This window comes from Sphaeramia orbicularis, chromosome 13 (assembly GCF_902148855.1).
Source record: "Sphaeramia orbicularis chromosome 13, fSphaOr1.1, whole genome shotgun sequence".
NCBI classification, from domain to species: domain Eukaryota; kingdom Metazoa; phylum Chordata; class Actinopteri; order Kurtiformes; family Apogonidae; genus Sphaeramia; species Sphaeramia orbicularis.
The window spans coordinates 18,356,156-18,370,975 of record NC_043969.1 but is presented as its reverse complement, the minus strand read 5'-3'; the positions used below and the strand labels follow the sequence as shown (position 1 = coordinate 18,370,975).

The following is a 14,820-nucleotide window of genomic DNA, read 5'->3' as shown; positions in this document are numbered from 1 at the left end:
GTGTTTGAACACAATGTACTGCAGAGTGTCATCTGGTGTCTAATGCTTTTCTAAGGAGACCTAGAGGTGTGGTAGTGTGGGATGCTGAGGCTGTTAAACACTTCTTTTGTTCCCATATGAGTTAAAGGTGTTGTAAAAGTGAGGCTGTTAAAAAATAATGAAAACAAAGAGTCACCAGGAAAAGGCTCTGCAGCTTTCTATAGTCCTCAGTGCTCATCCTGCTCTCAAGCTGTGCCACCTCCATCCTCGTTCCCATGGTAACAGCTCAGACCTGTCAGTCAATCACCGACATATGAGACAAGGTCATGAAGGTAAAGCGCGTATGCGAATCTGTGCTGAAAATTCAGTCAAATAATAGATCTTGCGCATTTCAAGGTGTTACATGACAAGATGTTCCCAGCTCGAGTTATACCTTGGTAACCTTCTATATCTGTTTCACAGCGGGTTGTCATGTTGCCATGTAATCATACAGAGTCGTCCCAACAGCAGCAACCTTCTTTTGTTGGCTCTTTTCACTCTATCCAAACACATCTGAGTTGAATAGTGTGTAAAGGTCTTTCATTTTCGTCAGAAATTTCCCACAGCTCAGTAGCTTTCAAAGGCGGGTGAATAGGACCTAAGATTATGTCTCAGAAATGGCGTGAGGCAGCAGGTTGCCAAATCATGTCAAGTCCCTGTAATGTCAGGTAATGGGAAAACTACTGAAGTCAGTAGATGAGCAGCATGAATAACAGAGCGACGGTTTTGTTAAATTCACCTGTACAGTGATTAAAAGCAGCTTGAAGTCTGAAGAAAAAATGAGATGATGAAATGTTTAACATTTTACAAAACACTTCAAAGGGCAGTAAAGGACAGCTAACACTCCATTTTACATCATTTGGTTGAAGCGGCATCAAACTGAGCTATAGTACTGATGATAGTGTGTGATAAAAATAAATATTAAAAGCTTTGCAATTACCTTTGGGTGATTAACTTATTTTAATACAAGTATGCCCATCTCTTTATTTACTGACAACCAGCAGTGTAATTCAAAAGATGTGTGTCAGCTACAGCATAAAAGAAACACGTCCATGTTTTGTTTATGACTGTGATAACTTTTAATTAACTACATCCTAACTTACTTTGTAGCTAGCAGCTGGTTTCACTTTTGATAATCTTTTATAATCTAATAAAAGGTAAAGCCAGCTGCTGCTACAAAAAAGTGCAGCTAAAAATAATAATGTTAAATAAGTACACAAGAACATATTTTCAGCTGATACATCATTCACAATACTGTTTGCACTCTGTCTAAGAGACTTATTTTACTGAAAAGAAATATAATGCATAAAGTTTGCAATTTGCCACCTACCTGGGTCACTTCACACCTTCCTGGATGGCCCCGTCAGGTTCTCAGTCAACTCTTGATACTGTTACTGCTGAATTTCTATCTGCAATTTATTAGAGTTGGCCAGAACATCCAGTAGAGTCGAACTGTCCAAAAAATCCATCTTATTACCGGACTGTAACTTTGTGTCAGGAGAGTTTTATAAGAATGTTAACATCACTGTCAAGCAGGTTTTAATCATGAACCATTTTTGACTGTATGACATTATAATAAGTTTTAAGTCTCTGGATGGTCTGTCTTGTCCTCAGCTGGGTCTTGTCCGGAGGAGATGTAACACGTTCCGAGAGCCAAGTAAGAGTCTGAGCTTTGTGTCCAGTGGTTTGTCAAAGCCAGCAATGTCTGAAAAGCAATCAACGCTAACAGCCCAGGCTGCAGCACACACACCCGCAGAGAGTTAACTAACTGCCCCCAGTAGTCCAGACAGTGGCAGAGGCCACACACATACATACAAACACACACACAACGTGAAACACACAATTCTTTGCTTTTATTATCCCTCACTCTCAAAGACTCAGACTAAGTTTCCTGGCAACCAAGTTGTGTTTGAGTCCGAGCTTTATCGCATGTACCACAATGAAAGTGTGTGTATGTGTGTGTGTCACTTCTATTCACAGATTAGGCAACGAAGGGAAGATAATCTGTGTGAGGTACAATTATCCTCTATACAACCTGCGCACACACACGTTGTAGCCAAACGTAACACAATACACAACATTATTCTACTGCTGTGCATAAAAGTGTCCATACAGCAACTAAAAACCTGGACCTGGACACACACCACTAGAGCTTTATAGTTCAATTCAAATGCCTTAGAGACGACAACCTGTGGGTCAGTCAATGCTGTACACACAGCAACAACAACAAAGGAGAAAAAAAAAAGTCTCGGAGGGATTTGTTAAACTGAAACAGATTCATTGTCTGTAAAAGTGCAAGTCTCAAAATGCACAAAAGCTATACATCCAACATAGATATTATCTCAGCCTCCCTGCTGCTTCAGTGACCACGACCAATCCCTGTGTGTGACTTAATGGCCTGGAATAACTTGAATTAGCTGATTACAGCGGTCGTCAACAGTGACAGGATCAGAAAATTAGGTCTCAGCAATTTCAATAATAAAGCTTTAAAAATTAACACTATCACAATTGGATTACAGCAGTGCATGTAGGAGCCAGTACAGAGCCCAAAATAGCCCGCCATAAATCCACCATGGAAAATCCACTATTATACAGGGAGAAGAATGAAGTTGCTGGAATGGGAGAAAATTGGTACGGATCTTAGTACTGGGAGGAAAGGCGTGCAGTCGAAGAAAGAGAATGCAAGGGCAACTGAGCAGAAATGAAGCACTTTCATACAACAATGCAAATCTGAAGAGAGACCCACTTTTGAAAATCTTTCTCATATGTTCAAACTCTTTTATTTGCAGTACAAAGAAAAGTATTTCCCATCCATACACTCTGTATGACTCTTTAATTCTTGAGGGGAATCTTGCACCGTCAATGAAAGTGATGGTGGTCACATTGATGAAGACAGAGTTATGTCACAACTATATCAAATGAATCCAAACCTGCTTTAACTTTCATGTAAAAAGTAGGAAATGTGTTTATTTGTTATGGTGTTCAGTGGATTTCTAGAAGACATTACAATGACTCTGTGAAACCATTCGCCGCCTTCTTCCCACACTTTTCGTATTTCTGTCTCTGCTGCTTTACACTTCCTTCACTGTCAGAATGTCATTTACTGCCCTCAAACACAGTTTTAAAGGTGCACTCTACAAGCTAACTTGTTTTTTAACACTACGGTGTTTGTACAATTGCAGCTGTGTTTCAGCAGTTTCCTCAGTGGCACAATTTGGACTTGTTTTAACATTACAGAAAATGAATGCTTACTGTTGATGTTGGCTCAGGTCTGAATCTCTTTTCAAGCACCATAATAGCTTTGCTGGTAATACATCTGTATTACCAGCACTGAATGAAACAAAATACAACAGAAGAGCACAAAAAACAAACATCTCAGACACCCCTTCATACATTCAGACATTTTACAGGTCTTGAATTTGTCATCTAATAAAACGTATTTAGACACTGGACTTGGTGCAGACCAGACGTACATGCTAGATATGTGTTACTATAGATGAGTTGTAACCAAATGTTATGTATATACAGTCATGGAAAAAATTATTAGACCACCCTTGTTTTCATCAATTTCTTGTTCATTTTAATGCCTGGTACAATTAAAGGTAGATTTGTTTGGACAAATATAATGATAACAACGGAAATAGCTCATGAGAGTTTAATTTCAGGGCTGATATCTAGCTATTTTCCATGATTTTCTCGATAATAACCAAAATCACTTCAGTTCTCATATCAATAGTTATGGCCTTGTACTGTCAAAAACAGTACTTTTAGGCATTCCATGTTTTCTTTTCTGTCTGTTTTAGCCACATGATACACACAGGAGTTAGTACTTGATTGCATAACCATTGTTTCTGATGACTTTTGATGGTCTAATATTTTTTCTGTGACTGTACAAATAGGTGGGAATGAACTCTTCTTTTGTACATATTTGAGTGTATATTCTAATACTACACTTATTACCAAACTCTCAAGGATGTGAAGAATAATCCATACTTTTTCACACCTAAACAAGGCTGAACAGAGTGGGAAATGTTTAAAGGAGTGAAGAAATATCGACTTAGGAATCTGATAAAAGACATAACATAAAAGAGAGTTAAAAATCCCCGGCAATTACTGTCAACCTGATTTGCTTTGAACCTCAAACTACCTGATCTCCCTTCAAAGTCAAAGAATTATAAATTACACAGCCCAAAAATAATAAAACGTCTCTACAAATTGCAAAGCCTCTCATCACCTGCTCTTTAATAAAACCGAAGGTGTGCGTCTTCTCGGGCGTCTACGCCACCGTCTTGAAGGCCAGAAGTATCATGTTGGTTTGGTGGGTTAGTCGGTTGGCGCTGACAAACACGTTTATCACTCTGGGAACAAGCGTGACAGAGACACAAGGACACACATGTCAATCAAACTGTAAAGACACCATGCCAACAATATTAGGATTGATCCAGGAAACACTTTGATCTGGCTGGAATGGAGAGTGTCAGGCTTCAGAGAATACAAGCCAGCATGAATCCACAGGAAATGGGTCAAGGGAATTATTCAGCAATGGTGGATTTGATAGAGGCAGGCCTGTGATCAAACGACAACCATTTACATGGCGGTGACAGTGTGTGTGTGTGTGTGTGTGTGTGTGTGTGTGTGTGTGTGTGTGTGTGTGCATGTGTGTATGCTTGTATAACTATTAAATGCACTGGTAGCTGTGCGTGCAAGTGAACAGAACAAGTGAGTGAGAAGACAGGAAAATGAAGCTACAGAAGAAAGAAACAGAGAAACAGACAGAGAAAAGTCCTAAAACAGAAAGTAAACTAGAAACAGTGTCTTACTTTCCATCTTTGAAGTAGGTTTTGAGAGTGTCACTGAAGCTCTTGGAGTATTTCACAAACTCTTTCTTCTGCTGTTCCAGAGCCTACCCAATAAGTACAGACAGCTTTTCAGTCCCATTTATTTCAAAGAAAATATGTGTGTTTGTGTGTATACATTTCTTCCATGTCATTTCACGTATCTACTTACCCGTCTATTCTGATGCTGGTATTTCCTGAAGACAGTATTTACTGTGTCTAACAACTCCTTTATGGCACTGGCAATGTCTCTGTGGATGACACACACACACACACACACACACACACACAAATGCAGGTTTTATCTCAGTATCTGTCTGTTTTCATAAGGCAATGAGATCCTGAGACTACAGTTCTTTGATCCTGCTCATTGTCACTTTTTCTCTCATACACACTTTATTTCACCTCCAACTTTTAGTCCCCTCGTAGGCAGTGGAAATCTGCTGTTTCATAACTTTAATTTTTTTTTTTTTTTTGCATTCCCTTTGAATTGATTTTATTTCTAAGCCCTCCACTGGGTAAGTAACTTAAGCAATGACTCACTAAGAGTATTGAATCTGATCAAAATAATAGCAAAGTGGGCCAAGGAATAGAAACATCTTTCACATTCTCACTTCAGGGTGTTTTGTGTACAAAGAAATATCTAATAACAAGATAAATTAGTGTGTGCGGTGCAATCTCTAACACATACTGTTCCCACAGTGACAAATACACCCCCATGCTCAAGATTTCTGACTCCCATCTGATGTTTTTGACTGCCATCTGTGTAATGTGCTTACTTTATGTATTTTTATTGTTGTTTTCATGTTACATGTCATATTATGTGTTCTAAGCTGTAGCTTGTATCCTGATAAGCTTAGAAAAGAAGGGCTGGATGATCAAAAAAAAAGAAGAAAAAAAAAAATCATAGACCATGTGCAGTTAATCCCAGAAGGACATAAAAGTAATGATTTTTAAAATGTGTTTTTCCGTTTTGACATGATGCGTGTCTTATCATAAAATGAACAAACTGAACGGGGGCTTAATCTTTGCAACAAATTCCTGGTAATTTCTACCAATTTATTCATTTGCTTGTAAAAAAATAAATAAAATAAACTTTAGCATAGAATTAAAGCAGTTGTATTTTTTACATGGTGAGCTGCCTTACTTGATGGTCTGGAGGAAGCCTACTTTGTCACTGATGTCATCTGGTATAGTACTGAGGATGTGTTTAAGAGCTCGGGACCTCTCATTTAGCTCCTGAAACTCCAGCTCAGGTCTGTCAATCATGAACTCTAAAAACATTAAAAGGACAAGAATAAATACAGATATTAAACTCCTCAGTAACAAGTACGCATGCAGGCAGCAACAAGAAAGGCAGCAATGAACACATTATGAACAAGGGCAAAGAAAAAACAAACCTCAAGTGCAGATGCATAAAATTATATATAATCTATAATATCCATGTCTCTAAAGTCGTTTAAATGGATAGTGGTGAGTTTACAGGAGGGTAGGACTAAGGCAGGACCTGGACTGTGTAATAAAAGAATGAAACCGCGTGGCATTTGGGACCAGAAAGAGGAGCTGATTAGTGGAGAAACAGCTCCCCCCAGTGGATAATTGGGTTAATCAGGGGATCAAAGAAACCCCAACCAAGCCCGGTTAGTTATGATCCAGCCTGTTGAAATGTCCTTGAGCAACAAAGTGAGTTCTCCTTCCAGACTCAATACATTACTATATTTCATATAGGTATTGGAATCTCCATTTCTTCTTAGAATGTTTACCCTTCCTTGTCTTTCAACACGCACCACTCACACACCCAGAATCCTACCTTCTACATCATCTGCAGCCATTCGAAGCAGACACTCATTATAGTTGATTTCTAAGCGTTTCTTCTCCAGTATTTTCACAACGATGTCCTGGGTCAGCCCCGGGTTCTCTTTCTCTGCCTTGAGACACAGATAACAGGTGTCATGATAGAAATCACTTTCAGCTTGATAGCATGTGACAGTAAAATCAATACAGGGTTGCCAGTCCAAAGGGCTTTAAAAAGATAAATACATTTGGCCGTAGCTTTTTACAAAAAAGACGGGGGTTTATTCCATGAAATGTAAACAAACTAACAAAGGAAATTTTTTTTTTTTTACCTTTATAAAGGCTGTTTTCAAGGTCTCCGCTGCTGATAAGTCCACTCTTTTCAGCTATAAGTTATAATACACAGACATAATCCAGTATGACAAACCATGAGACACAAACACACACAGTTAAGCTCTTATCGTGGCCTCTTTTCTGTTCTGAAATATAATTCTGCAGACAGCACATTCACACCAGGCATCCTGAAATATCAAAAGAACGACACGGTGTTAGGGTATTGTAAAAAGCCGAGTACATCCAACATTGTTCACCATCTAAACTTCAGGACTAAACAAGCCTGTGGTGTTTCTCTGTGGTGCCTTGGTGGTATTACATAGTTGGTTATCATCTAAAACCCGTAGTTCTGACCATCTGTTTATGTATGATGTATTCAGCTGTGTACTAGTAGTGTCTCTCAGTGGTACATTTCACATTGTGTGTCAAAGAAAGAACTAGAAAATGCGACAAAATACTAAAACAAGACACAAGTTTCATTTATGTTTCTGTACTCTGTAGACACAGTGAAGCCCTTCCCTTCAACCACACATCAAATAATTACTATAATTAAAGCACGTATGATTTTCTGCAGAAATTCATTATAACAGCCCTTCATTATGTCATTTTGATAATCTGTTCCAGGAATATTAATTGCCTCAAGACTAATTTCATGAGATGTTCTTAATTCATATATGTTTTTTTATTATCAAATACAGCTGTACATTTTTTTAAACTTGTAAAGCAAGCATTTTATGTTTCTTTTGCCAAATTCTTGGCCCAGATTTGCATGAAACATGACAGCTTTACAAGTCACATCTGGCACTGTCAACCACAGTGTCCTCTTGGAGTTAAAACATTTTAAAATGTCTACAGATGCCATTCGGTGGTTTAAATCATATCTGGAGGAAAGACACCAATGTGTCAAGGTAAATGGGGAGAAACCTCAACTTCTAACTAATAGCATGGGAGTACCACAGGGGTCCATACTTGGACCACGGTTGTTTACCATGTATATTAATGACCTGCCACTAATTTGTTCAGGTGTTAGCTGCCAGATCTACGCTGATGATACCGTCATCTATGCATCTGCCAAAACGGCTTGCAAAGCAGCTGACCACCTGACCCAAGCACTGCAGAACGTCACTAATTGGCTTGAGTTGTCTCAATTAACCCTGAATGTCAAGAAAACAGTTTCTATGTCAATTTCTATTCGTAATAAGCCTGTGAATGATGTGTTTGAGATGATGATTAAAAATGAAATAATTACTGAGGTGAATGAGGTCAAATACTTGGGAATTATACAAAATAAGAACTTAAATTTTGAAAAACAAGTACAGTACATCTGCAAGAAGGTTAAACCAAACCTCAACTGTCTTTGTTTTATCACAAGAGACCAGTCAAGTAAAGCTGCACAGCTTTACATGTGCGCTATGATTCTCTCCCATTTGTCTTACTGTATCACATCATGGTCACAAGCTTCCCAAGTCACTCCTATAACAGCAGGATCCTGTGGCATGTTCAGCATGTGCACAGCTGTAAATAGTATTTATAGCTTTTTTTTTTTTTTTTTTAATTTGTTGGTGACATTTCTACATTTCCTATTGTGTATCTGCTCATTATGCTGACTGAATGCTCTTTTTTTGCACATGTGCTTTGTTTGTGCTCCACTCTGCTGCAGTAAATTTGGGATTTCCCCTTGTGAGACTAATAAAGGAATAGCTTATCCCATCTTATCTTAATATACAAACAGGCAATAAAAATTATGGATAAGAAACCAATGAGATGGCACCACTGTGGCATCCTGAGAAAACACAACCTTCTTGCATTTGAAAACTTCACAATTTACTGTAATATCAGACTGGTTTTTAAATGTCTACACAATTATGCTCCACCCCTGAATTCTGCACTGGAAAAAAGATGTTGGAGCTCAAGCAAAGTAAATACATGAGCTTCCTACAATGGTAACTGTGTTGTTCCCAGGTGTATAGCATCACTTGGATAGTCTGCCTTTTCAATAAAAGGGGTTAACCTATGGAACACTCTACCCACTCTCTTGAAACTGGAGACTGATGTAAATGCTTTTAGAAGAGGGCTCAAAGCATGACTAAAAGCAAAACAAATGTGTTCACATGTATAGACATGGACTTTTATTATTATTATTGCGATTATTATTGTAATCATGAATCTTGCCTGTTTTATTTCCCATTGTTGATCATATGCTGTGTGGTTTTAGAAAAGCCGCCTATAGACTGGTGTTGAAAACTTGTATGTGGGCTATATACACCCAAGCAAAGCATCTGGTCTGTCCTCTGGGAAAGTCTCAATGTACTTGTGATGTATATATCAAATAAATAAATAGAGTAAAATAAACAGAATGAAAAATGTTGCCATTTTTAATACTGAGTGGTCCTATAATCATCTCCAAAGCTGCATGGTAAACAAATATACAGTATGTTGGTTTTAGCACAATGGAGAGGATCTCTGCTGTTTGAATCTTTAAGGGAAAAAAAAAGTTGAAATGGAATGTTTTTATTTTGGTTTGGTAAACACAGAAATAGACACATACAAAAGATCAATTGTACTAAACCTATAGGTCTCCTCTAAGAATTGTGGAAATACAAGAGTCAGGCAGAGAGACACATACATAGAAATTACCTGCCTTTCTCAAACTTAGGGTCATATAACTTTTCACTGGGTTGCCAGCTGTCACAGTAAAATACAGAACAATATTATGACACAGGTCAGAATTTTCCAAATTAAACTAGAGGAAGAGTTTATACATTTTGACCTCAACAAAGAAAGGAAGATGGAGTGGACTGACAGAAAGACATGAAACACAAGAATAAAATAAAGATGAAAACAAAGCAAAAGGCAATCATACAAAAGACATAATGAGACAAGAACAAGGTTACAATGCAAGACACGACAAGAAGAAACTAGGGCTGGGACATATGTCAAATTAATTTGATTAATCCGGTTTGGATTTTTAAAAACTGTGAAAAGTGACCTAATTGTAAAATCAAGATAATTCCTCTGGAGACCTTTCTAGCTCAACAAAAATTCTACCTGCGATGAAACTAGTTTATTTCTTGTGATATATTAGCTGTCAAAGTGAGTCATTTATGGCATAGGGTTTCTGTAAAAAAAAAAAAAAAAAAAAAAAAAAGGATTTTTGGATCATTTTTGTCTTCATTTAATGCAGCCAAACGATAATCTTTTGAAATTGTCCATAAAATTGAAAAAATAAAAAAAGATTGATTTTTTTTTTTTTTTGCCTGTACCACCCTACCCAAGACAAAACCAATGCAAAAGACACAAGATGAAAAAACAAGGTTAAAGACAAAAACAATGAAAAGAAGAAAAGGATGTAAAAACAGACACTGTTTAGTCAGCAGAGCATAAAAATGTGAACTTGATGGCATGTTCATGGTGTATTTTCATAAATGTGCATCTTAAGCAGACATTACATAGAGTTTTTGCATCTTGAGCTGAAAAATTGTGGGACCTTTAATTATAATTTGTAGATATTTAATTCCTCTGTGTCACTTCTTAGTGTGAGTTCCTTGTTATTTCCACATTTCCTTGCTTGCATTATTACACTGTTACCTCATAAACTAATGAACCTTTGCACCTAATGAGGAACTTTACAACCTTCTTCTACATGACTTGGTATTTTACCAGAAGTGTCATCCACATTTCCTCCTGATGCATCAAACATTTCTCTATCTACCTAGTTTGTTTGTGTTGTATTTGTTCATACATCACTTCATTTTCTCTATTCCCTACCTGATTAAAGACAGGATACATAACAGAGTAGAGAGCCATAGAGGCAACTGAGGTCCTGTCTGCTTCGTTCTTCATGACCTCCATAAGCATCCTTGAGCAATCGATGGCCCTTTTGTGCGTGCTTGTCCACTGATGCCAGCTTCACCGCATTCAATCACTCATGGAGAATGACAGAATGGGAGCAGATGAGAACCTGCAGAAGACAACAGGGCAAATGAACAAGCACAGGAGGTGGTCAAGAGCAGATAAAAAAAATAACAGAAATGAGAGATAAATAAAAACAAGTCAAGACTGGAAATACATTTGTACAATTCCCATAATGCGCCAGTTTTATCTGTAAAACTTCCCAGAAAACCTGCAAAGTAATGAAACATCTAATAATGATCTATTTTACTGTTTCACTGTGAACAAAGGTGAAAAAGAAAAGAATATGACCCATTTCTCAATAAGAACCACTATCTAATGTTGCTGCAATAAAAAAAAAATCAGAATCAAAAATAATTCTAGATAAGCCAGTTAAATTAGCATGATAAATAAAACACTATCTTTATTTACCATATAAATCTTATCACAATCAAGAAGGGAATCCTGGTGGTTAAAAAAACTAGAAACAAATTAGATGACCTCATGTTTTATTAGCTGGTGGGTGTGGTGTCTCTCTGTCTCACACACACCCATTTATATCCCATACCTCTGAGATGAGTTCTGCCTCAACCCTTTATGAACATTCTTCTTCCTACTCTACATAACCAGGACATTCATCAGTAGACAGGGACATTCATCTACACACCACGTTTGTGTATGTGTTTGTTTTTACCTCCAGGAACCTGACAATGACTTCATGCATCTTTCTTGCACCTACTATTAGAAAGCCCTTCGGTTTATGAGAGGCTTTGCACTTTGATACCTGCTACTTCACAAATACAAAGGTGTGTCACTTCATAGTTGAAGTGCCAAAGCCTTTTCATGACAGCAGAGTGAGTCAGTATCTTCAAACTGGCATTCACCAATAGGAAACCTTTAGCCTTAAGTTAAAGACAGAATAAGAACCCAAAACCAAAATTATTACACAGATGACTGAGTACGGCAAAGTACAATTTCCTGATTAAAAGTATACTTTCTCTGTCAGCCCATTTCTATGTTATGCATGTGATCACAGGCAGGTCAGTGACATGATGTTAATATTTCCATCCTTGCGATTTTGCTAAAATTAAAACAACTTGAAAATATAACAATGCAAATTAATTTCATATATTACTTTTTTAGGGCTCAATCTTTTTTTTTTTAAATGCACTGTGGGAAAATATTTTAGGAATAATGATAAAATGTGATGTAAGCATAAAAACTATTTAAAGTTTAATTAAAATAATTACACTTGTTTTTTTTAAGGCAAACTTCCAAATAAAGCAAAAGCAATCTATCAAGTTAGGTATTAATGTATATTATAAATACTGAATAGTAAAAAAAAAAAAAAAAAGACTGGAGTGTTATTGTCGGACTATAATAACCAATTTGGGGGAAACTTGTCAGTCAAAACCCGGTCCTCATATGTCAAGATAAAAAAAACTTGACACCAATATCAATCCAAAATGTACTTTTTAAGATTTAAGTTAAATTTGAACACCCCATCTTCGCAAACTCTCCTTGTAGCCGATACAAAGATTTAGCCACGGCATAAGTAAGTCATAAAAGCTGTTGTGCACTTTAAAATAGTACCATGTTATTGGTTTGTGCTGGCAAATTGTTATGACCTGCTGACAGAAATTGTAAACAAAATATTAAGTCACATCTGCACCTACAGGTCAAAATATCATCTGATTTAATATACTGTAGTCAGCTGCAGTTATTTCTAATTAACCCATTAAAGACCCTAACAGTCATCTACTGATCTAAAATGTTTCATTACTTCTGATCCACTAATCCTATCAATAAATGTAAATAACTGGTGTAAAATGCAGTTTGTCATCTTTTCATGGTCATCAGATATGACCCATTTGGACGTTCAGAGGCTCCGTAGTGAACGTGGAAACACCGTCATCTTTTATAACATTGATTCACCAGTAAAACCCATGGAGTTTGATAAATGACAGTGGATGAACACACTTGTCACATTCAGTTATTGATATCTTTACTCAAAAGTCACTTTTTTATCAGTTTTCTGTGGTTTTGATATAATAACCCTCAATTTGAATCTGAGCTTTTATGAACATCTACATGACAAGTGAGTTAAATATAGGAAAACACATGATTTTGACTGAAAAAATGCAAAATACAGAGGATAATACCAAGATTAATGTTGATAAATCACATAAGAAAGGCTATATATGGAAAAACATTAATATGGGAAGTGTCACAAAAGTAGATCTGGATCTTTATGGGTTAAAAGGGTGTTAAACCATATGCTGGCCAAAAGAACCATATAATTCACAATAATTGGATGCACTGGTATAAGAGTGATCATTGAAAGAAAAGGAACATTGTTAAAAAAACAAAACAAAACAAAAAAAAAAACAAGGTTTTACTTAGTGTCATGCAGCATCTTGAAATATTATAAAACTTCATGGTGTAGCTAGCGAGGCAGACATTTATTATTGTTATTATTATTATTATTATTATTATTATTATTATTATTAACCCTTTCATGCACAGAGATCACTACAGTGGACAGCTATTCTATGGCTGTTCCCATAAACTGCAAATCATGCCATTACTGTAACTTTACATTCTTGATAAACCTGATCTGCAGTAACATGACTGAGTGTAAATCAACTGCTAATTTTTCTTAAACTGTAATAAACAGTTTTCCTAAATAAAAAGTTTATATATATATATATATATATATATATATATATATATATATATATATATATATATATATATTATCTCCATGAAGTGAGTAAATACTAGTATTACAGTATAATAAAATGTGAGAAAACATCAGATTAGTTGCATCAAAAATGTTCTTATTTCATAGTTTTCACACAGTACATCACTTTCTGATATTGTGTTTTAAATTCATGTTTCTTTGCTTCAAAAATAAAGCACATGGTGTCCAGATGAGTGGACATTTTTGTAACTCCATCAAAAATAGGTTCATTAAAAAAAATTAATCACATAGTTTTTTTCATGCCTAAAGAGGTATAAAAACATTCTCACTCACTAAGGTTCTCACAATTCATGCATGAAATGGTTGATTATTATTATTATTCAGTTTTGACTATTTCTTCTTTACCTTCAGCATTAGCTAAATATTATCATTTTTCCAACTGACATTGTAAAGTGACGTTAACTTCACCTGACATCCCATTTACTTATCCACAAAAACCAGGCAACCATAACGTTTGCATGGATGTTTAACTCTTCATGTACTTACCAGTAGTAAAACAGCTGTCACTGAGAAGACACTACGTGCGACGAAACTGAGGTAAAAACCATTCAGAGGTGTTTGTTACCAGTGTTTAATCTGCCCTGTATTGTTCAGGGAGATTAGCAACTCAAAGCAGGTGTCAACTCCGACCTTTGCTAACTAATGCTACACCGCTAGCTAGTCCGATAACAAAACAGCACAGGAGAATGAAGATGCATCGACAGCTGACAGAAGTGTGAAAAGTTCGAAAAGAGACATACACACTCCAGGTTGTGGATTGTATTCAGGAAGTTTTCCGCCAGATACTAGTAGTGTAACGCTAGCCGAGAGCCGGAGTGGGCGGTGTTCAGAGCTGTCCGCTAGTGTCACCGGAGAAGCTTTTGTAGTTCTTTCGGTAAGTCCTCTCAATGCATTGTCAATGTATTCACCATTAGAATAGACTCCAAATCCCAGATATGTACAGGTAATGCGTTTTATTAACTATTTGAGGCATATTTTCCACTTTGCGCGTGCAACGTAAAATGAGTGTTAACCGTTATATTTCCAAAGAAAATAAAAATGGCTGTACTGTAAATACCGTTATTGTGAGGCAGTTAAAACAGCAGTTATTAATTTGTTTATGAATACAGCATCCTACATATTTGCATAAAATGGCTTGTTTTCCTGGTGTTAAATTAAATAAACAAATATGCTTGTGTAGATGTG

At 36.5% G+C, this 14,820-nt stretch overlaps 2 protein-coding genes across 4 annotated transcripts in view; both read right to left on the bottom strand.

Moving 5' to 3' along the window:
* The window catches only part of LOC115432164 (WD repeat-containing protein 49-like), a 32,550-nt gene extending 28,903 nt beyond the window's left edge, over window positions 1-3,647 (bottom strand). For 2 of the 3 annotated variants that reach the window (XM_030153014.1, XM_030153012.1), the window contains exon 1: window positions 176-1,333. In XM_030153014.1, the coding sequence (XP_030008874.1) occupies window positions 176-256 (81 nt within the window). In that variant the 5' untranslated portion in view covers window positions 257-1,333. The other variant, XM_030153013.1, reaches the window with a different exon arrangement.
* A 310-nt stretch (window positions 3,648-3,957) lies between these two features.
* pdcd10a (programmed cell death 10a) lies at window positions 3,958-14,475 on the bottom strand. The gene is made up of 8 exons (XM_030153003.1): window positions 14,122-14,475; window positions 10,749-10,941; window positions 6,980-7,033; window positions 6,664-6,781; window positions 6,001-6,127; window positions 5,026-5,104; window positions 4,839-4,921; window positions 3,958-4,376 (listed from the first exon to the last, which is right to left on the bottom strand). The coding sequence occupies exons 2-8, from the start codon at window positions 10,836-10,838 to the stop codon at window positions 4,295-4,297; spliced, it is 633 nt and encodes a 210-aa protein (XP_030008863.1). The 5' UTR covers window positions 10,839-10,941; window positions 14,122-14,475; the 3' UTR covers window positions 3,958-4,294.
* Between the last annotated feature and the right edge of the window lie 345 nt (window positions 14,476-14,820).

What these genes read in the sequence shown, in the direction of transcription:
- pdcd10a (XM_030153003.1), bottom strand. Translation starts at nt 10,838, where the DNA reads ATGCTTATGGAGGTCATGAAGAACGAAGCAGACAGGACCTCAGTTGCC. An exon ending in TGTATCCTGTCTTTAATCAG is followed by an intron (nt 7,034 to 10,748) that starts GTAGGGAATAGA and finishes TATAACTTATAG; the next exon opens with CTGAAAAGAGTGGACTTATC. An exon ending in GGCTTCCTCCAGACCATCAA is followed by an intron (nt 5,105 to 6,000) that starts GTAAGGCAGCTC and finishes TGTCATCCACAG; the next exon opens with AGACATTGCCAGTGCCATAA.